Source organism: Caretta caretta, chromosome 3 (genome assembly GCF_965140235.1).
Source record: "Caretta caretta isolate rCarCar2 chromosome 3, rCarCar1.hap1, whole genome shotgun sequence".
In the NCBI taxonomy this organism is placed as follows: domain Eukaryota; kingdom Metazoa; phylum Chordata; order Testudines; family Cheloniidae; genus Caretta; species Caretta caretta.
The window spans coordinates 197768036-197795941 of NC_134208.1; the positions used below are offsets into that span (position 1 = coordinate 197768036).

At 40.1% G+C, this 27906-nt stretch overlaps 1 protein-coding gene across 3 annotated transcripts in view; it reads left to right on the forward strand.

The window, feature by feature from the left end:
* Positions 1-27906, forward strand: part of KIF16B (kinesin family member 16B) — a 288909-nt gene that overhangs the window by 196429 nt on the left and 64574 nt on the right. For all 3 annotated transcript variants that reach the window (XM_075127230.1, XM_048842636.2, XM_048842638.2), the window contains one exon: positions 16317-16400. In XM_075127230.1, the coding sequence (XP_074983331.1) occupies positions 16317-16400 (84 nt within the window). The remainder of the gene's footprint in view (positions 1-16316; positions 16401-27906) is intronic.

Here is a 27906-nt window from a genome sequence, read left to right on the forward strand (position 1 = left end):
CATAAAGGAAATGGAATTCCTATTCTCCCATCCTACTCCCAACTCCCTCGTGGTCAATGTGGTGCATGAGAAAGGACGACGACACCACTCCAAAGCAACCCCATATGACACAGACTGGAAGAGACTAGATTTTTTCGGTCGCAAAGCATATTCCTCAGCTGCTACTCCAGTTTTGCATTGCAAATTATGAGGCACTTTTAGTTAAATACGATCATATGCACTATTCAAAATTCACTGAATTCAATCAACATCTCCCAGAGGACAAAAAAGAGCAGTTCTAGGCGCTGATGACGGAAGGACAACTTCTTGTACAGCACTACAAGCCTCTCTGGATGTCACAGATACAGCAGCCCAATCCATCACAAAATCTTTGGTGATGAGACAAGCCTGATGGCTGCACCTTTCAGCGTCCCTCAGGGAAGTGTAGACCACTATGGAAAATGTGCTGTTTGAAGGATGTAAACTCTTTGCTGAGCACACTGATGAATCCCTTCATTCACGCTGTGTTCATGCGGCATCTCCACACCAGCACTGAGGAGAAGACAACCAAACCTAAGATCTCGACTCCACATTTGACCCTTCAATGGCATTATGATCCAGAGACCTCCTCCACACATCAACAGAGGTGACTACACCCCACCCATCTGCCTCCAAAGAACAATTTTGAAGATTTGGTTGAGGCCCCGAGATGCCTTCCCCTAATCAAGATGCTGCAACCATCCAAATTGCTCCATCAGTTGGCGACAGTTTGACACCTTCAATAAGTAGGTGTTACAAATCATCAGCAGCGGGTATTCAGTTCCATTCCTCTCTCACCCACCCTCCTCAGGGACCCTTTTCACAAACACCTTCTGCAAGAAGAAATAAACCATCTTCTGTGACTGGGAGCCATAGAACTGGTCCCATTCAACACAATGGGGAAGATTTTTATTCCCACTGTTTTTTAATCCTAAAGAAATCTGGCATGTGGAGACCTATCCTAGACTTGAGAAACCTCAACAAATTCATCAGACTACAACGATTCAAGATAGTCACTTTATCAACAGTAATCCCAGTACTGGAACAGGGGGACTGGTTCTTGGCCCTGGACTTCCAAGACGTGTACTTCCATATCACCGTACATCCTTCTCCCAGGAGGTTCCTTGGACTTGTCCTGGGGTCTGCCTATTACAAATACAAGGTACTACCCTTTGGCGTCTCCCTCAGCACCCAGGGTATTTTCCAAAGTCCTCACAGTGGTGGTGGCGCACTTCTGCAGACAAGGGATTATAATATTCCCATACCATCTCCTTCCCTAAACCACCTTGCAACCAGCATGAGGCCACGCTACACACTGTGGATGTCAGACGAGCCGTTCAGCTTGACAGAACTAAATCATTCAGACAGTTACCACACTTATTACTCTCTGTTGCTGAAAGATCCTGGTTGGACCCAGGCCCACCCTACTCCCCGGGGTCCCAGCCCAGGGCTCTATCAGTGGTGGAGTGTTCCACCACTGGGTCAGTGGGGATTCAACCGAAACACACTGACCTGGATTCAGGCAACAACACAACCTGACTGTCATCTGGTATCCCTGGGCTACTTCCTTTTCACCCCTTGTGGTGTATCTATTTCGGGGTCGTCCTCCTTCTCCCTGTGGTACACTGTCAGCAGCAGTCCCAGCAGCTCCTCGACGTCCTGGTCAGCTGTCAGCTCTGGTGAGTCCTCAGCCCTGCAGGGGTCGTCTTCAGGCTCCCGCTCCAGCAGCGGGTGGGAAGCGTCTGTCTTGTCTAGCAGCACCAGCCCTACTGAGCTGCAGGGCCCACCTTTTGTACTTCCTATCCTGCCCCTCGTCATCTGGTGGGGTGGGTTTGTGTGTCCAGGCTCTTCCCCATCAGTCTCGGAGGGAGGCCATGGACCCTCGCTACATGATGCAAAAAGGGATGAGGGGGCAACTTCTGCTCTCCACTCAGCCTTCCCTGAAAAAGAAACAGACAGATGAAAGTATAGGGAGAGCACTGATGGGGAAGTCAGATGGTTCTAAATTACAGGCATTCCTTCCCCCATCCCCCTACATCTGGGTTTTCTCACAGCTCTTTGATCTACTACTAGAAAGCTCTCTCAGCCCGTCCCAGACCATTTAGAGGATTAGCTCCCTGCCCCACTGCATCAAACAAGGCAGAGAGCTCCTGAGATTTGGGGGTGGGGCCAGGGAAGAAGACAAATGCAACTGCTCTGCTTTGTCTTCTGACCATGATGTGATGTCACCCTTAATGCAGAATGTCTTGTCAGGTGCCTTAAACAAAGCTGTTTAAATAGCCTATGTCAGCCAGTGATCTACGATGACCAGATTCTTAGAAGTGATGGCTGTGGCTATTTTTTATTAGAGTAGCCCATAGGCTTGAATAAATGTATCTTAGTCAGATTTGAACAGTCATGGTTTTTGAATATGTCTTCCAGTGTGTATTAGAATAAAAACTTCCCTTTTGATCAAAACTCATATGTCCCTTATTCCATTCAGGTTAAATAATTTTCTTGTGAATGTTAGTTCATCCAGCGTGAGAGAAACTTTTCTGTCCTCAACTCTCAGATTTGGGCCCTGGGGAACAGTATAGCATTTCCTTCTTTAAATAAATAAGGGTAGCTAAGGAAGAGGACTAATTTCTTAGGCGCTCTGGAGCTGAGAACACCATTTGTTGTTTGTAAATTGGAGAATATTTAGTTTTGTATCAGCAGTGAGATCTCACTTTCACTGTTCTGAGTACGAGGTCTGGATTGCTGTAAAGTAAATACAAAATCAATCAAGTGAATTCTTCATCACTTGTCTCTGCAGCATAGAGAAGGCAGTTTTGCCTCCCAAGAATGTCTACCCCTCTACAAAGCCCAAAGCAAAAGATTACAGTAAAAGTTATTAAAATCTCTGCATGACAAAATCAGTAGACTATAATCTTTTGTGGCTTAATATAAAAATAAAGAGAGAAACGAGGTCTCGAGTGAAATATATTGAGGTGTGTCATAAATATAAAGGGAAGGGTAACCACCTTTCTGTATACAGTGCTATAAAATCCCTCCTGGCCAGAGGCAAAACCCTTTCACCTGTAAAGGGTTAAGAAGCCAAGGTAACCAAGCTGACACCTGACCCAAATGACCAATGAGAGGACAAGATACTTTCAAATCTGGAGGGGGAAGGGGGAACAAAGGGTTGGTCTGTCTGTGTGATGCTTTTGCCGGGAACAGATCAGGAATGCAGCCTTACAACTACTGTTAAGTTAGTAAGTAATCTAGCTAGAAATGCGTTAGATTTTCTTTTGTTTAATGGCTGATAAAAGAAGCTGTGCTGAATGGTATGTATATTCCTGTTTTTGTGTCTTTTTGTAACTTAAGGTTTTGCCTAGAGGGATTCTCTATGTTTTGAATCTGATTACCCTGTAAGGTGTTTACCGCCCTGATTTTACAGAATCCTAGGAGTCAGATTCTGGTGCTTTTCTTGACTCTGCCACAGACTTGCTGTGTGCCCTTGGACAAATCACTTAGAATCTGAGTGATTTAGCACCCATTAAAATGAACAGAAAGTGTCCTACTGACTTCAGTGGGCACTAGAGCAGACTATCTCTGAATGTCGGTTTCAATCTGTAAAATGGACATGAGACCATGAGCAATAAAAGAATCAATCTATGTCTTTAAAAGTCAGTTTCTTCTGTGGAACTATAGATATTATGTACTGATCATAATTGTCTGGTTAGTCCCTGGTGTCACCACCTGGGTGGAGTTAAGGTTGTTTGCATGCCTCAGTTGTGTATTTTCATACTGTTTGTGTTTCTTTTATGTTTAAACATAATACTGGATTTCCTAGGTTTGTTATGCTTGTGTTGGAGAGAAATACAATAGCCCTGTAATGTTTTTAAGTATAGGTGTCTGATATGTACTCAACTTTAACTCCAGTTATAATGTAATTTTATGTGGAATAAATAATCATATCATTAACACGAATAGTCAGGCAAACTGTTAACCAACACAAATTTGTTAATGATTTAATATTGTAGGAGTTTTTATTTGCTTATTTAAGTGTGTTTAGTCTCTCTTCTAGTTGTGTTGTCTAACTGAACTCAAAGATTTCTCAACAATAATGCGTTCTTGTGAGATGGGCTCTGTGTGTGCTGAGGATGAAGTAGCTTGGCAAGGATGTTTTCAAGCGATTATAGCTTTGTGTAGCCTCCTTACCTGGCTGGATTAGCAAACCCTTTACAAATGGGCTGACACCATTACGTTAAATTGACTGTGTAATACTTGTTACTCTAGAATTATTGTAATATATATTGCGCTTGCAATGACTCAGTAGTCATGACGCTTGTGAAATTGACTTATGTCCCAATATTGCCAACCCCAAATGTTCAAATATCAGTAGTCAGGGCCCCCAAAATTATGAAATTGCTTTAAAAATCAAAAGTCAGGCCCCCCAAAATCATGAAATTGCTTTAAAAATCAGAAGATTTTAAATAAGAAAAATCTTGGGATCTTTTTCTTTGCTTTTAGGCTTTTGAACTTGTAGGGCGCATTTGGGTCACACTTCCAAAGCTGTCTCTGAAACCACGAGGTCTAGAATCTTTATTTTTATATATCTATAGCTATAAAAGTAAAATAAAATAAAATGAATGAGGTGGTGTGACCGGGGTCCTCGGAGGCCCCACTGAGGTTACTCAGTTAAGGCAAACTGCAAAGAATGGGGCAGACAATCACCAAAGCTGGTGGATATTCTAATGCTTAAGATTTACCAAGCCAGCACAAAACACCTTCTACAATACCTTACTGGTTGCACAGAAGCCAAAACAACACAGTTCCCTTATAGCAACCTAGCCTTGGGCTTCCACCCAGACACTCAAGTCAGATATGATGAGAAATCTTATTCATCATATAAGAAAGTTCTGCCAGTTCCAGAGGATCGGATACATTACCTCCCAAGTTAATGAATATTTCAGATCTTACCCAAATGCATGCTTACAGCCAATTCTTATTAACTAAACAAAAATTTATTAAAAAAAGAAAAGACAGAGTATTGGTTAAAAGAACAGTATACATATAGACATGAGTACCATTCTGAGATCAGTTTTATAGTAGAGGTGGTGAGCTTTGTAGTTGCAAAGAGTTCTTTCAGAATTAGTCCATAGGTTATAGTCCAGTGTTCATATTCAGAGTGATCCAGATTGGACTGGAGATCTCAGTCTTATGACTCAACCTTCCCCTGCATAAAGCATCAAGCAGATCTGAGATAAAAAGGATCAGGACCCAAGGGTTTTTTATACAGTTCCAGGCCTTCTCTTGACAGCTGGGAGTCCTTAGGCGAACAATAGGCAATCATCCAGACTTTGAAGTAGACCTATTTCCTAAGCATCAAGCTATAAGCTAAAAACCTTATTTTTAAATGGTGCTTTAAATTTAGATAGCCTACACATATATTTAAATTTATATTCAATCTTTAAACAGATAATAAAGTTGGCTGCTTCAACACAAGATTAAATACACACCATAAGACCTCATACAACTAATTTCCACAAACCATTAACTCTCATCTGTCTATGCAAAGGTGAAACTCAAAAGATAGTAAAATCTCCAGCTGTTTTCCACCGTTTGTAGGTGATCTGCTATATACTTCAAAGAGAAATCACTACAGTGATATCCCTATATTTACAATTCATTTAAATGTTAAGATCTCCTTTTGATCTCTGAATTAACAGAATACAGCATAGACAGGACCTGTTTGATTACATTGTCAACCTCTAACCACATATATGTAAATACACAAAAACACAAACATTATCTACCAATATATCCCTAAAAGTTGAATTTGCATCATTTATCTTGCAGGATACTTAATCCTTTCTGGCCATATGTCACAGTTGGAGATTCTCATATATGTTCATTTGACTCTAGGATCTGAGACCTTAAGAAAAATATTGCAAGACTCGTAATAAAGTAGAGAGTCACCAACACGGGTGCCCTCTGTTCCCCACAGTTGCTTTTTCCCCCTTGGCTCCAAACTCCTTCTGCCCCCCAAGTGTTTTGCTGAGAATCCATCTTTTCATAATATAGCTGTCCAGCTAGGAGATCTTACTATCTTTTGAGTTTCACTTTTGCATAGACAGATGAGAGTTGATGGTTTGTGGAGATTAGTTGTATGAGGTCTCCTGGTGTGTACTTAATCTTGTGTTTAAGCAGCCAGCTTTATCATCTGTTTAAAGATTAAACATAAATTTAAATATATGTGCAGGCTATCTACATTTAAAAATAAGGGTTTTAGCTTATAGATTCTTTATTTTGAATGTTTCCTTTTTTATCATTCTAAGCAATGTAGAAAGCTCTTTTATTACTCTCAATAATAAGCCTAGTTTATTCTAAAGATTTGCTGCTTTCTGCCTACAACAAATCAGACTTAGAGAAGTACTGCTTATTTGTTTGCAGGTATATTTCTCCACGACATCTGTTTTTTAAACCTGGGATCTGCCATTAATATTGAGTACTAAGGAATGTAAGTTTGTTCAGCAGAAAGAATTATTCCTGTCCTTTGAGTTTTCATTATTAGCATTTCTCAAAGGCAAGGGTGGCTGAAATTTACAGCATTAGTCAGTCACGCAAGAGAAGGAAGTTTCATAAATGCAGCCAGATGTCACTTAGATGAGCTTGTATGCAACAGGCAAATCATTCCTGGATGAACTGTTAAAACTGCTACAGAGAGTTCTTATCTCTGAACTTAAGTGAGGCACATTAGTCAAATGGTAACATGTTGTGTAAGTGTAGCGCTCCAGGGGCCTCATTATCCTATCCGTTTCAGTGAAGTCAATGGGAACTGAATACACAACTAACAGACTGATCTGATCCTGGTAGTGTATTTGTAATGGGAATATTATGAATTTAAGCCCAAATAATTACCATACTAGGAAAAAACATACAGAGGGCAAGAGTTTCTCCAAGGCTTCCACTAGAGCAGTGGTCTCCAAACTGTGGAGCATGCCCCCCTAGGGGAGCACAGAGGAACATTGAGGGGGAGGCACAGCAGGGCCCTGGCCAGTCCCCAAAGGGGGGCAGGGAGGGAGTGCCACCCAGCCCCGTTCTGCAACCCAGCTCTGCTCCGGCTTCGCCCCCAGCCCTGGCCCAGCTGTCAACTTCGTTCCTGGCCCAGGGGGAGTGTGGACACATTCCATAACTGGTAAAGGGGGCGCACGAGCGGAACAATTTGGGCACCACTGCAGTAGATCATACTTCAGGGAGTTGGAGTTTGTCTTCCACCACAATCTTGATGAATAAATATTGGGTTCAGTTCCCAAAACATGGAGGTCTTGCATGACCCAGCAATTTTTGCCTTTTTTCTTAAGAAGAAAAAAATAAAAAGCAACATCGTGCTTAGGAAACTACATACAAAAATGTTAAATGAATGTTACTAAGGTTGCAAAGTCAAGCACTAGAAAATTAGGAAATGTCCGATTCATGGTTGTGGTGAAACCTTAATTCTTGTGAGTGTGAATTATGATAGTCTTTAATTGTAACTCAGTCGCAATTTTTGACAATCATCCCACAATTCAAGTAGGGCCTTACTTATAACTGTATTTCAATATTTAATAAAGGTGAAAACAAGTTTACAAAACCCAAACAAGAAATTGACATTTTGTGAATATTAGCTTTGCATTAATGTTGAGGTTCCCCTTACATTTTTAATAAAAAAAAGTGTGATTAATAAAATAGAATTATTTTTGCAATTGCATTATTTGTTTAGGCAAAAATATATGTACAAACAGTTATAAGGGAGGCCTTTTTGAGCTTTGCAAAAAATTAATTGGTATTATAATGGTTATACCCCAACCATAATATTAGAATAGTGTGGTACCACTTATATATTTAAAAAGTCAACTTTTGTTGCAACAAAATTAAAACAAAAAAGTAATCACGTGACACACAACATACAACACAGGACAAACTTACAATTAAAGACGAATGGCTCCAGAATTGTATTCATAACAATATAAGGCATTAAGAGCTTAATTATTAAAGCAATGCATTTTAGAAAACAGGCAAGTAAACAAAGGAGTTAAATAATTAAATAAGCAAATTATTACCTTTTTATTTAAAAGTTTTAATAAGAATTGAGAAAAATTCATACTAAGTTATTTGCCCACTTGTTGTATTAAGTCAGTAATTTAAGATATTGTCCATTACTTTATATTACTATTTATTTTAAAAACTCTGCTATATGGAATTAGGGAAAACCCATGATTTTAAATATTAGTCAGTGGTTAGGATTAGAAGCAGAGTGTGCATTTCTGTTGCTTGGCAGCCATATCTTTAAGAAAGTTAGTGTTTTCAGGTGCTTCCTCTCTTTCAGCGATGGAGGTTTCTGTAATAACTAGAACTTTTAACTTTTAAAACAGAGAAAGTGAACAGAAGGGTGAGGATGGGAGAGCAGCCTAGGAAGGGAGGGAGACCTGAGCTGAGGGAGATTAAGAAACGTTGTTAAGTTATCAAAGTACAGGTGGCAGCAGCATGTTTAGCAAACAGGATATAAAACATTTTTTAACTACTATGTAAAAATATTTGGGAAAGAAGGTTATATTATTTCTGTGAGTGAGAAATGGGGCTCCATGGGTTAAAGCAGTTGGGAACCCAAATCCCTTGTTTTTAATCCTGGTTTTGAGAGGCAAGTGAGGGTTGTTATCTGCTCTTGAAAAACCTGAATTTGTTCTCTGTGTCTGTTGCTTTTGTCTGCCTGCCAAATGGATTGCAGGGTTGCCTTTCTTTGCTTTTGGGACATGGATCAGTGTTCATGTTACACTCCCTGTCAGTACCTGGCCCGAGCCAGGGAAGCTAATGATCCAACCAGCGGACCACATTTAGTGATGAATCCTGGTCCTATGCCACCTGGGACATGTTGCGCATACATTAAGAAACTGCTGTTAATTGTTTCTGGGAAAATCCATGCATGAATGCATAAGTTTTAGGTGTTAACTTGCTCACTGTAGGTTTTTCACCTTGAAATTCTTTTTTATCCACTCCCCTGCGATTAAGTTGCAGCTCCTGTCTCCTACAGTTCTCTGTGAACTGTTCCATTTTTTCCTTTTATCTGATTTACCAATCTGGAGTCTACTTCCCTCTCCTGTGCACTTACTTCTCCTGTTCTGACAGGCACCAGTTTTGGTCTTATAAGAACGGCCTTACTGGGTCAGACCAATGGTCCATCTAGCCCAGTATCCAGTCTTCCGACAGTGACCAATGCCATGTGGTTTAAGTTTTACTGGAATCTGGCTCTTACGGTATGGTGGTGGTTGTTCTGGGTCATTCCACATGTCCCCATTGCAACACCCATTCCAGTCATCCCTGTTTCATCTTTTAATTTTGCGAGGGCCACCATTTCTGTCTCCATTCTTCAGGCACTGTATAAATACCCGAAGTTTGTTGTAGCCAAAGAGATTTATAACGGGGGACGGCATTTCTCTTTTTTGCAGTTTCTCTACAGCTGTTTCCAGTTTCCTGTTTTGTTCCTGTACTTGCTGTACCATATAATGTCTCTGGACTGCTTGCCACACTGCTAAGAGAGAGCTTTCCAGGGCTCTCTTACTTCTTTTAACTCTTTTTTTTGTTTTATTTCTGTCACTTGCCCCGCCAATTCCGTGGTGTTTTGTCTTAACCATTTTATAGTCATGGCTATAGTTGGCAATAGTCTACCTTTTTTACTCTTATTGTTATTTTTAAAGCTCAGTCTCTGCCATCACTTTGCATATTCCAGTCCATGATTTTCCACGATCCTTTTTAAAACTCGTATGTACTTCCTTTGCTGGCTACCCAGCGCATCCATACCTCATCAAACTCTGTGGGGATTTGAAGGGAGGGGATAAGGGAGGGGGGGTTCCCTAGCATGGCGTTTTCTGCCGTGTTAGATCGTGATTCCTACAGAGGACAGCTCTCCTACTTACCAGATGAGCGGTCGGGGTCACCAGTGTTAGTTGTTGGCAGCATGTCTGTTGTGTTGTGCTGGCTCTGCGCAGCTAGCCAGCCCAGCAGACCTCGGCTGAATGGCCCGAAGAGACCATAGAGTCAGTTCAGTGACGAAGGCGCTGGGCCAGATTTATTGTCAATGAAGCACGGTCCTAGCTCCATGGATCAATGTCTGCAATTACATTGCACATGTATGCCTGTTAGAATGGACCAATTCAGTGAGCGGCGGGACTTTCCGCTCCCCTCTAGGCCGGAAGAGAGTTAGGGCAAGGTATCTCAACATTTATAGATTGAGACAAACAATCTGGGATAAACAATTTAGGTACCACCTTACGTGTTTCGTGACATGTTTGTTACCTCCCCTTGTACCTTTCTCCTGATGTTTCAGACAAATCATCTTGTGCTGACTTGGGGTGTCCTTATGCTGATCTGCTGGAACATGTTTACGTATTCAATGTGGTTTAGCAATGCTGCTGGTACTTGTGCCAAGTTCATGTACCAGCAGGCATCTGCTTTTTGACAGGACATGACTTTTGCTCATAGCATAACTTTTGCTGACTTTTGTTCAGGGCTCAAGTCTTGCACCAGGCCATGCTTCAAGCTCTCGCTTCCTACTACACCAGCGGTTCTCAAACTTTTGTACTGGTGACACCTTTCACAGAGCAAGTTTCTGAGTGCGACCCCCTCCCCCCCTTATAAATTAAAAACACTTTTTTATGTGTAACACTATTATAAATGCTGGAGGCAAAGTGTGGTTTGGGGTGGAGGCTGACAGCTCGCAACCCCCCCATGTAATAATCTCATGACCCCCATTTTGAGAGCCCCTGTACTACACTACCAAGTGGCTGGTGGGGAACCCAGATCTGTCCTTTGCACTGGGTTTCAGCCCAGATAGCCTATAACATGAAGCCAAGGTCTATCTCTCTTAATCCTTGCTGCAGTTTCCCTGGGCTTCTTCCGACCTTACTGAATTCTTCCCTCTCTGGGTTTGCCATCCTCCAACACCTTCCACTCGGGAGTGACAGTAGTCTTTCTTCCTTGCAGACTTTCTCTGCCCTTGCAATAGTCAACAACCTGGCTATATGCTGGCCCCACCTGCTCCTGCTCAGCCGAGCTTACTCCTAATTAGTGTCCTGCTTCCTGGCTCCTCCTCTAGGTCTACTCAGGGTTTTAATTGGCCTGCCGGACCACCTTAACCCCTACCAACCCAGCATGGGGCAGAGGCCCCATCACATATGCTAACACACATTAAAAGAGCACTGATATACAATCTCCTATCTGATGTTTCCTTGGATTATTTAATTCACCATTTTCTTTGAAGTTCAGCCAGAAGAGCTCTGAGTATTTTAGCTCTTTGCACGTGCATGTGTGTGTAACAAAATTTGTTTCAGGATGATAGTATAATTAAGTATGGTAGGGAAATGCCTCTGCAGTCAAAATAAAAAGTAGAAACCTTGCTCACCACATGTAGGCGCTTCCCCTCAGGAAATCACTCTAAATTACTATTCCTATCAAGCAGGGAATTGGGTTTGTTAATTTGCCCTACAGAAAACACATCACCTCCTCAAGCAGCCCAAGAAAATGACAAAACATCCAAACTATAGAACTGCTGGCAAACATTTTCACCACTGCAGCAAAGGAGGGAAAAAGTCATACAAGAAGAAACCTAGACCAGTAAGAAATTAGAACACTTGTGCTGCTGTATTAATGTGTGGCATTGTTTTAAATTATGTTAATGAGAAAAGTTGGTCCTAATAGCTAAGGTGTGACTGCCTGGGAGCTCAGCTGGATGAGAGGGTAAGTGAAAGGTCAGTTGATTTTTCAAAGGAATGATTTTGTATCCGCTCTGGATACTATATACTTTTTTTTAAACTTGTTTTAGCTGAGACAGAGATCCATATACATAATCTACCCCCCTCAGACATCCCTGTGCGTTGGAGTCGATGAACAAGTGAATTTCAGTGATTGTATAAATATCAGGAGGGTGATAATCTCTGGCAAATGTAATACAATTTGCAGCTGCTTGACAGTTTCTTAAAGGCTTCCCACATTGCCAGTGACAATTTCACTGTATGGATTAAAATGTTGCTACCATTAGTAGCTCAAATACCAGTAATATTTTTAAAACTTCCTAGTTTCAGATACATTTCCTAGTTTATGCCTGTAGAGACAAATGCTTTTTAACTTTTGAACTGTCAGGTTGCTGAATTGAGTGAAGTTTTCTTTTAATTGATTCTGAACTTCACGTTGAACTACACATCAGAACCGAAGCTGCTTGTACAAAATTATGGCTTGGTATGTTCGTATTCCTTTTTCTTTTTTTGTTATAACAGTCACCGTTCTGATATAGGAATTGCTGTCATGTGTTTATACATCACATATTTAGTAGAACCTCTTACAATTAATGATTTTTTCCCCACAAAAATGCAAAAGATCCTCCCCTTTTTACCATAATCGGTTGCACAAATTATGGCAGCTGTAAAAAGACCACTACCAGCAATATATAAGCATTATATACTCTACCACATAATTACAAAGAATGTTTACAGTTCTTCATAATTGTTAACAAATTTGTTTCCACTTGTGTAATCTAAGAAAAGGGTTTCTAGCCCTCATGATTGCAAAGATGACCTTCAGAATGTGAATTGGATATTAACTGATGCCTGAGTCTGCCTGATATCTGCCTGAGTCTGCAGCCAGTCTGAAACATGAGTTCTAAGTGGTTTGAATGTCTCCCTTTTGTTTCAGTGGGCTGTTGGTAATGAAGACTGGCACTGTTTCTGCTAAACTTATAAGCAGTAAATGTCAATATTGATTACCTTTCAACAGTAACTTCCAATGCTTTTCATTGTAGAAGTTACTGTTGAAATGTAATCAATATTAACGTTCACTGCCTATCATTTTAGCAGGAACATCAAGTTAATATGCATGCTTTTGTGTGTCATTGTTGGCTGTTTTGACAGATATTGAGGTGGAGTGGGATAATTAATGGCTTTCAAGAATTGCAGTAGTGGGGAAGAAAAAATTCACATACATCCCTTCCAAATTTAACCCTTTCCCCAAAAGTGGAAGGGAGGAAATGTTGTATGTGCTCCCTAGTACCAAAAGCTTGCCACCTGGAAACCACAAACCAAAACCATCTCCCACATCATCTTGGGGAGAAAAAAGCACCAGCTGTTCCTTACCCAAATGCCAAAACCTCCAGCTGTCACTTACCTGGATGCCAAAGCCTCCAGGTAGCTCATACAGTGAGGTTACTAGTTGTTAGTATACCGACACAGATATGACAAGTGTTTGCAACACATTTAAAATCTGGGTCAATGTAAAATAAAATCGAGTTTAATATCAAAATAAATTAATAAAACAGTGTTGTACTGAATGACCTGGATTAGAGGGATGGTGAATGGGGTATGATGGTCAGTGCTGCATAATTTAGATCTAGTTTCAGAGTAACAGCCGTGTTAGTCTGTAATCGCAAAAAGAAAAGGAGTACTTGTGGTACCTTAGAGATTAACCAATTTATTTGAGCATAAGCACTCCGATGAAGTGAGCTGTAGCTCACGAAAGCTTATGCTCAAATAAATTGGTTAGTCTCTAAGGTGCCACAAGTACTCCTTTTCTTTTTGCGAATTTAGATCTAGTGTGCCTTTTAGGATGCAAGGTCCTCACAGTATGTCATTTGTATACTAAATATAGGCCTGAGCCTCAGTGTTCTGATCTGGATCCAGATTCTGACACATACCCTTTTCCCCAAGTTCCAGGTGTTCAGATCCTAGCTTTTGGACAGCCATGAAATTCTGATCTGAGTCGTGTTTCATATTGTGAATCTCCAAAAATTTCAGAGTGGATTTGTTTGGCTGAGGCCCATCTCCAATATATTGAATTCATCATTGCTGGCCTGGTTGCAAAGATTTGTATGGCACAGTGATTCCAGAGCTATGCAATGGTTAAACTGGGCGAGTCCCTAAGGTACCCTTGTCTACTTTAGCCTGATCAAGATGATCTTAGAGAACCTAATGGCTCCATAGAAGTCAACAGAGATTTTTCTCCTAAAATAGGTTCTGAAAGCTTATGCGTTACAAAACTATTTTTAGGATTGCTGTCCATCCCACACTTTGGTGGAATAATGCTGCTTTTCCTCAGTCAGTCCTATATCCAGCAAGATTATTAAATCTCAAATAGAATTTAGGTAGGGAAAACCCCCCTGCATGGAGCCAATACAATATGTTCTGACTCTACAGGACAAATCTTGAAAGTGGCAACCCTAACCTTTATATTTGTGTAAACTCACTTTATTTAGAAAGAAACAATCCCCAAACATACAGCGAAATATGTTTAAAAAAAATAAAGCATATATTTATGTGTGTCTGACCATTATACCTAGCGGTCACATAATGCAGTGATGCCTAATACAGCATAACTTCTTCAGGGGTGAGATTTTGCTGTCCACCAATATCGCTGTATAGATTAACTAAAAAAAAGTGATTAATACAATGAGAATTATTACCAAGGACATAATTGCTTTTATACAATTTTAGGCAACATGCTGCTAATTCTCTAAGCATTTGGAAGCAAGTAGATGAAAAGAAAATGATGGGGGAAACCCGAGGAATATAATTTTGAGGAAAAAGAGGTTGATGTAGTAAAGAGACTCTCCACCACTGCTCCCGGTGCACCACTTCAGATTACTCACTTGAAGATGTCTAGACAGGAACTAAATGTAACATCTCTAAATTATCCAGGTCGGGTTTAACGAGAATAGGGTTGAAGAATTATTGCTGAAAAACTGGAGATAGCTGAAGAACTCCTCTACATTGAGTGTTTATGTTCAAAGGCAAAAATAAAGCTTGTAATTTAATGTACTGTGCTTCTGCGTATTGTACACAAGCATAAACTCCTTACAGCCCTAAAATATACTTATATACTAGGCAACATTTCTTTTATTTTGTTCTCTCTTGACATCCTCAGGCAGCCAATTTGAATTTGTGCGGAAAGAGGCAATTGCTTTTGGAAGTGCCCCACTCTGAACAAAAAGAAAAGGAGTACTTGTGGCACCTTAGAGACTAACAAGCTAACAAGACTAACAAGCTGTCGCTCACGAAAGCTTATGCTCAAATAAATTTGTTAGTCTCTAAGGTGCCACAAGTCCTCCTGTTCTTTTTGCGGGTACAGACTAACACGGCTGCTACTCTGAAACCACTCTGAACACTGACTCTAACAATGTGTGGTTGCGTGTTTGTGTTTCAATGATTTCCTCATTTGACATGGTCATTGATACAGTAAAGATATCTTTCACTGCCATCCCTGCAGACTGCACTTAAGCTTTAAGAGTAATGGTGGTTTTTTTCCTCCTTTGCATCATTACCAGAAATAAGACTTTATGGGCCAAATTACCCTTTCCATGACACTTGTGTAAACCTATTTCGTGTAACCTATTCTGTGAGTCTGAACAGATATAACTGATGGACTGGAAATTAACAATTGCATTTCATGCACAAGAAGGGAATAGAATCCTATTCACTCTCTCTCAGCTGAGCTGGCTTCTGCAGTTCCTACAGAATTAAAAAGTAGTGACGTAACCAGATATAATTCTGAACATCTACATGGAGTGCACCTATTGCATAGGTAACCGACATCTTTATATAGTCATTTTTGAGAATAAAACTATGCTGTTGGTAGTTTTCATTTTCAGTGTGATACATAAGCTTTTACCTTATTCACGTGGATTCTGTTTGGTCGCTCTAAAGTTAGCCTGATCATTCAGTAAAATACCCTGATCATAGGTTAACTTGTCTTTATGCTCACCTGCGGTGACTTTTAGTATCAAGCTTCCACTAACCTAGGGACACCTGAAGCCCAGCGTAACTATCTGCAGAGCATGCATTCAGTAAAAGCTCTTAGATTTAATGATGGAAACAATATAGCTATCATAAACAAAAGCAAATGAAATAGATGGTAACACAATCAGAGATAAGCTTACAATGATTTTAACAGATGATTCTGATCTTTAAAATCTACAGAATTCCTGAGCAGTTCATATTCTCTTCTTTGCAGCTAGTGTAATATGCAGATTCAGTTTACAAACTTTTGATTTTTATGTTGGTAGATGGAGACATTCAGATTCCTGTATTTGCTTTGCCGTTATTCACTTGTGACAGTAGAATCCTATTGTTTTAGTACAGATTGCATTATATTAACATCAGTAGAACGGCATAATGGGGTTGGACCTAATGACACATACTGTAACTTGTGAATATTTGTCATTTTCCTCTCTCTGATCGCTTTGTGTTTTAAAGAGAATTTTTTTCAGTTTAGGTTATCATTTACAGTACCAATTAATTATCTTACATCTGTTACAGCTTGCAACTTTAGAATTCCCTCCAAAGAAGCTGTTCGGAAACAAGGATGAAAGAGTGATCGCAGAACGGCGGAGTCACTTAGAGGTAATGGTAATTTTTTAACAAACTTTTGAGAATGTATTTAGACAGAGTTCTGTCTGTCTGACCAATAGGAACCATTCCCATATGGCAGAAGTTAAATAGACTATTTGTAAGGGTGAAGTTACTTGCTGCTTCATTTACCACAGGAGATGGCAGCAGTAGATTGCAAAGTGATGAAACATGCTTATCAAAAAAATCCTTCTTGTCTTAAAAAAAGGCATCTTTAGTTTTGTTCATAGGAGGTATAATTTATTTAAGGAGGAAAAGGTGGTGGATGAGGTGAAGTAAGCGTTCAGTGTAGACAGATGGTCTCTACACAGCGTAAGATTTTAAAGAAGATTGCCTACTATAAACTCAGTTCATTAGTTGAAGATTTGCAATATTTTATCTTAATTACTGTATCGGAATATCTGGGGATGAAGAGGCAAGCACTCTTTAGGCTTCATTGAGCTTTATTTGTAATCTAACTTGTTTTGAGTTTACTTTGTTTCCTCTCTGAGCTAGTATTAGAATTAAGTTTGATTGTAGCATAACAATGTTTCTGATACTTTTCATTTCCTCTTGTTGTGGTGTGCATACAGTACACAGTTCCAACTGCCAAATCCTTCTAGCTATTTTACAGGGCACCTGTGAGGATTATGTATTTCATCAATAACTCATTCATCATTATAGTATAGCGTATTTGGGCGGGGGGGCGAGGGGGGAGACACCAGATTTTGTACTAATGTACACCACTCTGTAACCCTGTCATAGCTAATGGAATTGCACAGGGATGGATGCAAGTCAGTACAGAGTTGGAGCCATTACATTTACGTTTAAATGACAATAAGTGCTGTTTAAACAGAACAAAAAGAAAACAAAGAAAATTGTATCCTACTCTGAACCTTCTGATTCTTATTTTTAATAAATCTTTTTCTACATACCACAGCATTTTGTGAAACACAAACATCTCTTTCCACTGACTTTTGAAGGGCTACTACCCAACAATCCAGTTTCAAAATGTAATGTGTTTCCTGGTTTAGGTTCTTCTAGAGTAGTTTTAAATGTTTTTCATATTATTAAATCTATGGTTATATTCCATTCTCCATGCTGGAATTAGCTTCCATATTTTGTGGCCCACACAGTAACTTAATCTCTTGCCTTTGTTTATTTTATTGCAATGTTTATACATGTACATCTAAATATTCTAACTGCTGTTTAAAATGATGGGTTTTGATCTGAGTTATATAGTATTTATAACTTTAGATATACTCATACAAATAGTCTCTAACATTTTAATTTATTAGTTAAATTAAGCCATTTAAACCTTGTTTATTAGCTACATATAGTTCAGCTATCATAATATCTGGACACTATTTACATAAATAAATACACTATTTCCCTGTACATACTGTACATATTCCCACATTACTCAGTAATCCCCAGCAAGAAAGAACCCAATCTAGCGATACTGAAGAAGCCAATGTCTAACGGGATACTAATACCCACTGTCAGGAAAAGCCTGATCAAAGATTTGTGGTAACACACTGTAAAAGTGCAATATGTTGGATTACCAATGACAGTGTAGTCTGAAGCTTTGCCCCTGCTACTGACAGGGCTTTGCTGTTGGCTCCTCTGGCTGCTGTGCTGTGAACTAACACTTGAGGTACCTCCGCTTACTGCAGCTACCTTGGCAGAACAGAATGACAGAGGCTGTTTTAGCAATAACTGGCTCCAAGATCAGTAAGGCTTTTTTAATAATCTCAGCAACTTGAATTAGACCTGGAAGCAAACTGGCAGTGAGGAACATGTTGGTGTAATGTACTATCAACTACCAATTCTCTGAAAGCATTGGCTTCTATACTTTACACTAGTTGAAACTTTCATGTGGTCTTCAAGATTAACCCCAGATAGAGAACATTTCAGTAGCCGCACCGGAAGGTGAATAATGAATGGATGGCCATGGCAAATGATGCATTACTTTGGTCAGCTGAACATAAAACTAGGCATTTCTGGCAAGGAAATGCGACGAAACTAAAGACTGACTACAGTATCTTGATGATCAACAGATATATGCCTCCAGTTGCTCATGCCATCAATCATCAGCTTTTCCTTATCCATATTCACTCTAATAGACAGCTGGCTTTCATCCACCTCCATACATCTGCTGCAGCCAGGGAGAGCAAGGAAATAACAGTGCCTGAATCCAATGAAGAAGAATCCTAGAGTTGGTAGTCTTCAACATATTGATGACATTGCATCTCATAATACGTCACGATCTCCTCTTGAGCCTTGGGAGATGATACACATCAAAACATTTATATGACCTTATCTTGTCATTTGATATAAGTAATCTAGAGTTAATATGACCGTCTCATAAACAAACTAGGGAAATAAAACCTAGATAGAGCTACTATAAGGTGGATGCATAACTGGTTGGAAAATCATTCCCAGAGAGTAGTTATCAGAGGTTCACAGTCATGCTGGAAGGGCATAACGAGTGGGGTCCTGCAGGAATCAGTTCTGGGTCAGGTTCTGTTCAATATCTTCATCAATGATTTAGATAATGGCATACAGAATACACTTATAAAGTTTGTTGATCATACCAAGCTGGGAGGGGTTGCAAGTGCTTTGGAGGATAGGATTAAAATTCAAAATGATCAGGACAAACTGGAGAAATGGTCTGAAGTAAATAGGATGGAATTCAGTAAGGACAAATGCAAAGTACTCCACTTAGGAAGGACCAATCAGTTGCACACATACAAAATGGGAAATGACTACCTAGGAAGGAGTACTGCGGAAACGGATCTGGGGGTCTTAGTGGATCACAAGCTAAATATGAGTCAACAGGGTAACCCTGTTGCAAAAAAAGCAAACATCATTCTGGGATGTATTAGCAGGAGTGTTGAAAGCAAGACATGAGAAGTAATTCTTCCGCTCTACTCCGTGCTGATTAGGCCTCAGCTGGATTACTGTGTCCAGTTCTGGGTGCCACGTTTCAGGAAAGATGTGGACAAATTGGAGAAAGTCCAGAGAAGAGCAACCAAAATGATTAAAGGTCTAGAAAACATGACCTATGAGGGAAAATTGAAAAAATTGGGTCTCTTTAGTCTGGAAAAGAGAAGACTGAGGGGGAACATGATAACAGTTTTCAAGTACATAAAAGGTTGTTACAAGGAGGAGGGAGAAAAAATGTTGTTCTTAACCTCTGAAGATAGGACAAGAAGCAATGAGCTTAAATTGCAGCAAGGGCGGTTTAGGTTGGACATTAGGAAAAACTTTCTAATTGTCAGTGGTTAAGCACTGGAATAAATTGCCTAGGGAGGGTGTGGAATCTCCATCATTGGGGATTTTTAAGAGCAGGTTGGACAAACACCTGTCAGGGATGCTAGATAATACTTAGTCCTGCCTTGAGTGCAGGGGGCTGGACTAGATGACCTCTCGAGGTCCCTTCCCAGTCCTATGATTCTAATGAAAGATTTTTAGAAGAGAGATTGAATTGTCTCCCTGAAAAACATAAATGTTACGTTCTTTTCAGAGTCTCTATACTGAGTTTATTGGATACAGCCACAACTGTGTGTTACACCATAACAATGTTCTGCATGAATATTGAACTTGGATTTTTCAAGGTCATATGCCAGAGGTGGGCAAACTATGGCCTGCGGGACTGTTGTGCCCGGCCCCTGAGCTCCTGGTCCCTCCCCTGCTGTTCCCCCTTGCTCCACTGGCGCAATGCTCTGGGCGGTGGGGCTGCGAGCTCCTTGGGCAGCGCAGCTGCAGAGTCCGGCCTGACCCAGTGCTCTGTGCTGCGTGGCATGGCTGCCTGTCCCTGTCCTGGGGCAGCCGCCCCGACAGCCACCGGTGCTCCAGGCAGCGCAGTAAGGAGGCAGGGAGTGGGGGGCTTGGATAGAGGGCAGGGGAGTTCGTGGGTGGGGGTCGGGGCGGTCAGAGGGCGGGGAACAGGGTGGTTGAATGGGGGCAGGGGTTCCGGGGGGGCAGTCTGGAAGGGGGGTGGGGGGTTGGATGGGGCAGCCAGGGCACAGGGGAAAACGGTGGTTGGATGTGGTGAGGTCCCGGGGGGGCTGTCAGAAAGGAGATGAGGGGTTGGATGGGGCAGCAGGGGGCAGTCAGGGGCAGGGGGCCTGGGGGTGGTCAAGCAGAAGGGGTGGTTGGATGGGGCAGGGGTCCTGGGGGGGCAGTCAGGAAGGAGGGGGGGGTTGGATGGGGCGGCGGGAGGCAGTTAGGAGCCGAGGGGCCAGGGTCGAGCAGGGGGACAGAGAGCAGGGGGTGGATGAGGCAGGAGTCCCGGGGGGGGCTTTCAGGGGGCAAGAAGCAAGGGGGGTCGGATAAGGGATGGGGGCTGGGCCATGCCTGGCTGTTTGGGGAGGCACAGTCTCCCCTAACCGGCCTTCCACACAATATCAGAAACCTGATGCATCCCTCAGGCCAAAAAGTTTGCCCACCCCTGTCATATGCAGACCAGAAGTAGGTATTTTCCTCTGGTGGATGACAAAATCTGGTCACTCTTCATAAATGATATTCAGCTGGTTACATTCCAGTAGCGTTTGTAATCTTGAACAGACTCTGACTTCTGTCATTATTTCCTGGACAACTTCTATTCAAGGACAGGACAGACCCTGATGACTAATCAGATTCAATTAGTATCTCATCTCTGGCGAGCGGCAACAGCTTCTTTCGAGCAGAGGCAAAGTTTAGGTTTTTCTTACTTTTTTTGGAATTAACCAGACAGCATCAAATTAAAAACTTTTACGGATTAAGGCATCATGTACCTTAAGCAAACTCCCATGTCAGGCTAAATTCAACAGTTTGTCTATAAGAATTATTCCTTGAATCATCAGCAGCTGAGATGTCCTTGTGGCTTCCTCACTTTGCATCAGAACCAGTTTGTAACTGGTTGCAAGATTTGGCCATGGCTCTGTATTCTGAAACATTTGAAGACTCTCCAAGTGGAACTTCTCTTACAGGTATGATTTTCCACTGTTCAACTTCAAAATGAGTTAAACATTGTCAAGGCTGATTCCCCACTCTGGCACTTCAAGTTCAGAAATGGGGGCCCGCAAGGATTCAAAAAAATTAATACTGGCCACTCCAGGCTTGTATTAAACTCCCAAGGTTACCGCTTCTCTTTGACCTTGGATAGATAGATGCTGCCACCACCCGAATGCAAACCTCTTGGAACCCAGGAAGGCACACTTGGCCATACAAACTGTAAGAGGCTAATTAATTAAGATGAGCTATTATCAGCAGGAGAAAAAAAAACTTTGACAGGTGTGTCTACTTGTCTAAATGGACCATCTTGATTATCACTACAAAAGTTTTTTTTCTCCTGCTGATAATAGCTCATCTTAATTAAACACGCTTATTTTAATTGGCTTAATTGGCTTACCTTAACTGGCTTTGGTCAAGGAAGTTTTCCCCACGTTTGATGATAGCAACATTTGGCAAACGCATTCTTTTTCAGGAACCCCTAGTAGTTAAGTAGCAGTTGAATGTAATTTTCATATACTTCTGTTCTTTCTGCTTCCAGCCAAAATAGGAAGGAAAATTACTGAAGTAGTATGAGGATTTTTGTGGCATTTTCAACCCAACCAGGGCCAGAATATCTCTGGAAACTTCATGCGAGACTTCTCTTTTTGGCTTGGGTGAGTGGGTGGCATTTGTGAGAGAACCTGTGTTTTGAGAGAAGGAGACGCAGAAGGTTGTGGTCTGCATAGGTCCTCATCACATGTTGGGACCATTCGGATGAAAAGGGTCCAGACAGCCTCAAATTAAAGTCATGGTTGTTAACTACAAAACAGGATCATCGTTAAAGTTACTTGAAGTTTATATGTACCTTAATGTGTTCCGGTCCTCAGAAGTTCAAAACTTTTTCAGTGCATTCATTGATAGGAAAATGTGACTTAAATTATCCAAAGAGTAGTCTTGTAACCTTTGACCAGTCTACATATTTATAATTCAGAGGCTTTTGGCATTGGATTTTTTAATATAACACAGGATATCCACGTCCCTTGTGTCTATATTGAATTAACTGCTGGTAAGTTTGCACAGAGAATTCTCTTTTCTTTTCGAGAACTGAGAGAGACTAATTATATATTCAAAATTACCTATGGTAGATTTAAATTCTGGGCTTTAGCAATAAATGTTCTATTTGCCGTCCATTAATTGTTTCATCAGAGACCTGTTTAGGGTAAAACTCTAAATTAATTGTTCAGTTGCTTAATGACTGTAACTTCACTTTAGAGCCAACTTTGCTTGATTAAATCTGCCTTAACTGAAACAGCCAAAAATTTTGTTGATAAATTTTGTTGTTAAAAGTTAGTGTGAATTTTTCCTTTCATGCAATTAGACTTCTGTAAATAAGGATATACAGTATTATCCTATTTTTGATAAAAACTACAAGGAATGTAGACAGTTTGAGGATTATTTTTTTTTAAACTAGTAAAGAAACCAAAATGGAAAAGATGTTTCAATTAATGTGTCTGTTTCCATTTTGATTGCAAAATGTGTTTTCAGTAGAATGTAGTTGCTTAGTTGGTTGGCTAGATGTATTCCCTTTAGGAGGGATTGGCTAAGGAAATGTCACTACACTCCAAGCATTACTTCCCCCCCACCCATTTTCCCTGTATCTCCCATTTGCAACATCCACTGTTTTTCTTCTCCTAAACACGAAGAACTACACTCCAGTTTATATAGTAACAAGCTTTAGGTTCGTAGATCTCAAAGCACTTTACAAAGATAGATTAACACCGTTATCCTGCACTTTCTATATATTTGAATATACAATGCAGACTATGCAAGTGCATTAAATGGGCCAGGTGTTTAACATCACAACTCCAATCTGTTTGTTATCTGAGGTAACCTAATTCACATTATTTACAGGCAAATTGAGAAGATGAGTACTGTATAAAAAAAAATGTGGTAATCAAAGTCAAGTGTGATAAATAAAAGTTGCCTTTTTCTGGTTGACTTTCATGCCAGTGAACCCAAGTACAAAAAGCTGACAAAGCTACTGATTAGATGTCAGTTCAAAGTGATTATTAAAAGACAATTGTTAGATTCTAGTGATGAGCTTGCAACAGCTTCCTTAGTATCAGAGCTTTAGGAAGAGCTTTAAAGCCAGCTTCTCATTCGTGCAGTTCTTCCAATTTGATTGTAGGCCTATGATGGTATGAAAGTAACTGTCCTTAGAAGCAGCTCTCCCAGATAGTTTTTAAAGTGTTAAGAATAAATTTAGAAATCATTCAAAGAAAGATTGAAGCTTTTCTTTTCATTATTCATGTGCATATGTACCTGCTCATTTTGCTATTGAAAGAGTAAACAATATTGAAGATTTGCAGCACTTGATTGTACTGGAGAAGGTGCCAGTTGCATGGTCTCAGAGTCAGTCTGAACTCTGAAATGTTGTTTGTTTTGGAGAACCATTTTTTTTAATTCCCTAAAATAAGAGAGGTACTATAATGGAGGCTCCGACAGGAAAGAAACTGACATTAGTTCAAAAAGGAGAGCATAGTAGGTTGATTTTGTGAATATCAAATATGTTAACGCATTTCTAGGATGATTGCTTTAGCGAAAGATAGCTAGATGGGGCTCTTATAACCTATATTTGCATTAAGAAAATATTTTTAAAAACAAAAATAATAAATGAAGCATTGGCTTGCATGCAGGAAATAAAACCTATTTAGTTAGCCACTTTGAAGCTATATGACATATCAGGTTCGTGATTCACGGTGCACCACCAGTGTTGCCCAGAGGCACCAGGTACATCCCCTTTGAAGTGGCAGTGTTCATAGTGGGAGTTGTAGCAGCTGTCAGCGGTGAAGAGATTAAACATTCCAACATTTTTGGGTGGCATTGTCGTCTTTGTATCAGGCACCGTCTTCAAAAAGTGAATGATTTTTCCTAATGATTACATTTAATAGATACAAATAAGAAGAAACTAAGATTTCTACATGCACCAAACACTTGCATACTCTACCTTAATCTACATGCAGGTTACGAAATATATCGTGAATAAACTCCATTGAGATTCAAACAGAACACAAGATATTGTATTCTAATAATATTGATAGGGAGAAGAGTTGATTAGTTCATGATTAGTTCAGTTCAGACCTCCAAGTTAGCCCTAAAAAGGGGTCTTCTAGACTTGAACGGATCAGTAATTGAAATAACCTATTGGATTGATTCACTTCAATCCAGTGACCAAAAGCAGTTTACTGTCGGGCACTTGCAGAACTGGATTTGCAAATCTAATTTGCAAATCTGGATGTGTAACGTTACTTTTGACTGTTATAAGTACCCTGCAAACAGCTTTTAGGTTCCTAAATATGATTTCAGTTGTTTAACTTCAGGCACCCCCTCAAGTCATAAATTTAAGGCCAGAAAGGACCACCAGATCACCTAGTCTGACCTCCAGTATATCACTGCCATTAAACACCATCCAGCCATCTCCTCGCTACACCCAACAATCAGAATTAGACCAAAGAATTACAGCACGTAGGAGAGTGAACTGTTGTGTGGCACAGCCAGAGAAAACAGGTGGGATTAAGGTGCAAGGGATTTTTTGCAATAAAAATATGAACTTTTCTGTGCAATACATTGTGTTTTCAAAGGAAAAAAATAGGATCAATGATTCAGAATTTTCAGCCTTTTCACAAATTTTCTTAAAGTATCATAAAAAGGAGGGAACCATTAATGTTGATTACAAAATGTATGAGTTAACCTATTTCAGACTTAGTTTAATTTCACATTAGTGTTGATAATAGTTACATTTTATTTTGCTGTCCGTTCAAGACATATTCCTCAACATCCTCTTGCAAAGCAAGCTGAATAGTTGCCATACCTGTACAGCTTTCCAATAACGACCCACCACAGTCTGGAGCTGAGTGTATCGATAAAGTGAGCTCTCGATTGAGGACGCAAGGTGCAACTCATTACTGTCCTTTTTTGAGGCAAGTTTATCAGTCATCCTCCAGTTTTTGATTTCACCAGAGGAAGTTGAAGGTGATGCATGTCAAGTACTTTGGTAACTATTTACCAAGGCCACTCTAGCAGATGACATGCTGTCACTGCTGGCCAAGGGATGCGTAGTAAATTCAATTTCTTTGTTGCCGTCTGTGAAAAGGTTTTGACAGGATTCATTTTGACTTGTGCTCTGGAGAAAAGAATGATTTCCTTCACTAGCTAGGTCTGTTTTGATCTTTTTAATATGGCCTTTTACTTCCAAAAGCAGATTCACACAGATATAGCAACTGTAAATCACAGTTGTTCTGTCGCAGGCTATGGGTATGGTTTTTATTGGAACTACATAAAGCCAATGAATGTAACCTTTTAACATGCAGACATTGTAACAAATATTAAGTCCCATAGATTGTAAATGAATTTCATTTGTTAAAGTGTAATATCAAGCAGAATATTATTGCAGTTCGTGAACTAGACTGACTTTAGAAGTTAATTCAACTGATGGTGGAGAATAATAATTCAACATAATGTGCTCATGCTGTTAGACTTGAACAGAAAAATTATCTAAATAGCTATAATGAAAAGTTTGGTTTTGCAAAGATAGAATAGCAGTTTCACCTTGAATTTTAACCAACCTCTGACAGAATGCTTTGTATGTTAACAAAAATTTAATATTAATATATTGACTTCAAGTTGTTTGTTATCACTCTGACTAAAATTGAGTTTTGTTGGGACTTAGTCTCCTGAGCACCTAGGTCAGTTCTGAAAATCAGACTTAAGTTCCTAAGTCACTTAGGCACTTTTGAAAATGTTATCCCTGATCTTTGTGCTGTGTGTATATTATGAAGACATCTGTAGCAACTCTGGGCCAGATCCTTCATTAATATAAATTGCCATAGTTTCACTGGAGCTGCACTGACTTACACCTGCTGAGAATGGCGTCCTCCATAATTCAGGTTGTGCTCAGATTCGTAGTTCTCATGGGGGTTAAATCCTTTTTGTAACTTAAGGAGAATGTTGTGGACATGCACCAGAGTCACAACACTTGCTCTTGGGCAGAGTTAATTTTTTGGAGAATAACAAATATTTTCAGTAACATGAGTTTTAAAATTGAGACTTGCAGTCTAATATTTCCTTCAGATCCCACTAACAAACGGGTTGCTTCTAGCATGTTGAAGTTCAGGTCTATGTACCTGCACACAACTCAGACATAGGCTAGTTTAAAAAAAGTTATTAGCATTATTCATCATAACTGTTGTATTCATGCTTTCCTAGCAAACACAACCAGTTTACAGCAGAAGCAGTGACGCTCTGACGTTTGTGTACACACACACACACACACACCTCTCTCTCTCCCTCCCTGGCAAGTTTCGCTCTCTGGCTCCTCCCTGAGGAGTCCCTGCAGCTGCAACCTTGGATTTTCTTCCTTAGCACATTGTCGATATCTGAAACCTGTCTGTCAGCAAGAGAACTTAATTTTGGTGAGGCCAGAGTTAAGATTACACGTGTGAGATTCTGAAGAATTGGTTATGTGCATTATGCATGGCTGTATGGTGGAACTGAAAGATAGTTTGTTGTGGAGGTGAGACGTCTGAGTGGGTGTTAGGGATTGTAACCTAAGGCATGCAAATTGAGGGTGATCTGGATATTAAATGGTGATTGTCTTGATTTATTTTTTACAATTCCATTGGTAGGAAATATGTGTAAGCCGCCTTAACTCTGTTAACCTTCAAAAGGTTGAAGACGCCACTACCAGGAAACAGTATTGCTTGGGTGGGAGGAGCCGGTGATGCGATTCAGCATTAGGCTGAATCATCAATTGAGTAGCAAGGGTTTGGCTAAAGGAATACATTTCATATTTTTTGGTTGTATAGCATGAGTCCATTTCACCAAGCACCGGGCCCAATTAATGCCTGGAACTTTGAGGCAGGTCTCCCTCCCTTTAATATTGTAACTGAAGCAGTTGTGGTGTGCTGCTTTAAATCTATTTGTGTGTCATTCTTCTTTCTCCTACATGTCCTGATCAACCTATTATCTTTGTGCTTACACAAATTGCAAGGGAAGGGCTCTGATTTAATGTTGATGCATATGTGTAGAATTATAATAGGTACAGAGGTATTTACAGCTTCTTTTATTAAAATGAGATTTCCAAAACTTTGTCCACTAATGATAGTGCTGTTTAGTTCTATAGTTTTGTTATAAGCAAAGTCCAGAACTTGATTCTTTCCCTACAAAAGATACAGGACCAGATGATACTGTAACATTTCTAGAAATTTATCATTTGTGCTTAGATTTTCAAAGAAATAACAGCTTTTAAACACTAAATATTTTCTCAGGCACTGGGGTTTTTTTCCCCTTCATATAAAATTGAAACTGCCCACAGTGACCTCAGTGTATATACAGTAGTGTGGGGATCTAGAGGTGACTAATTACTATATAAAGTGCATGAAATATATAATATTCAAGATATTGAATAAGAAAAGCTAGTATGCTCATATATTTTACTCTAGAGTTGATTTTAGGATATCTTGCAATATGTTCCAAGATAACT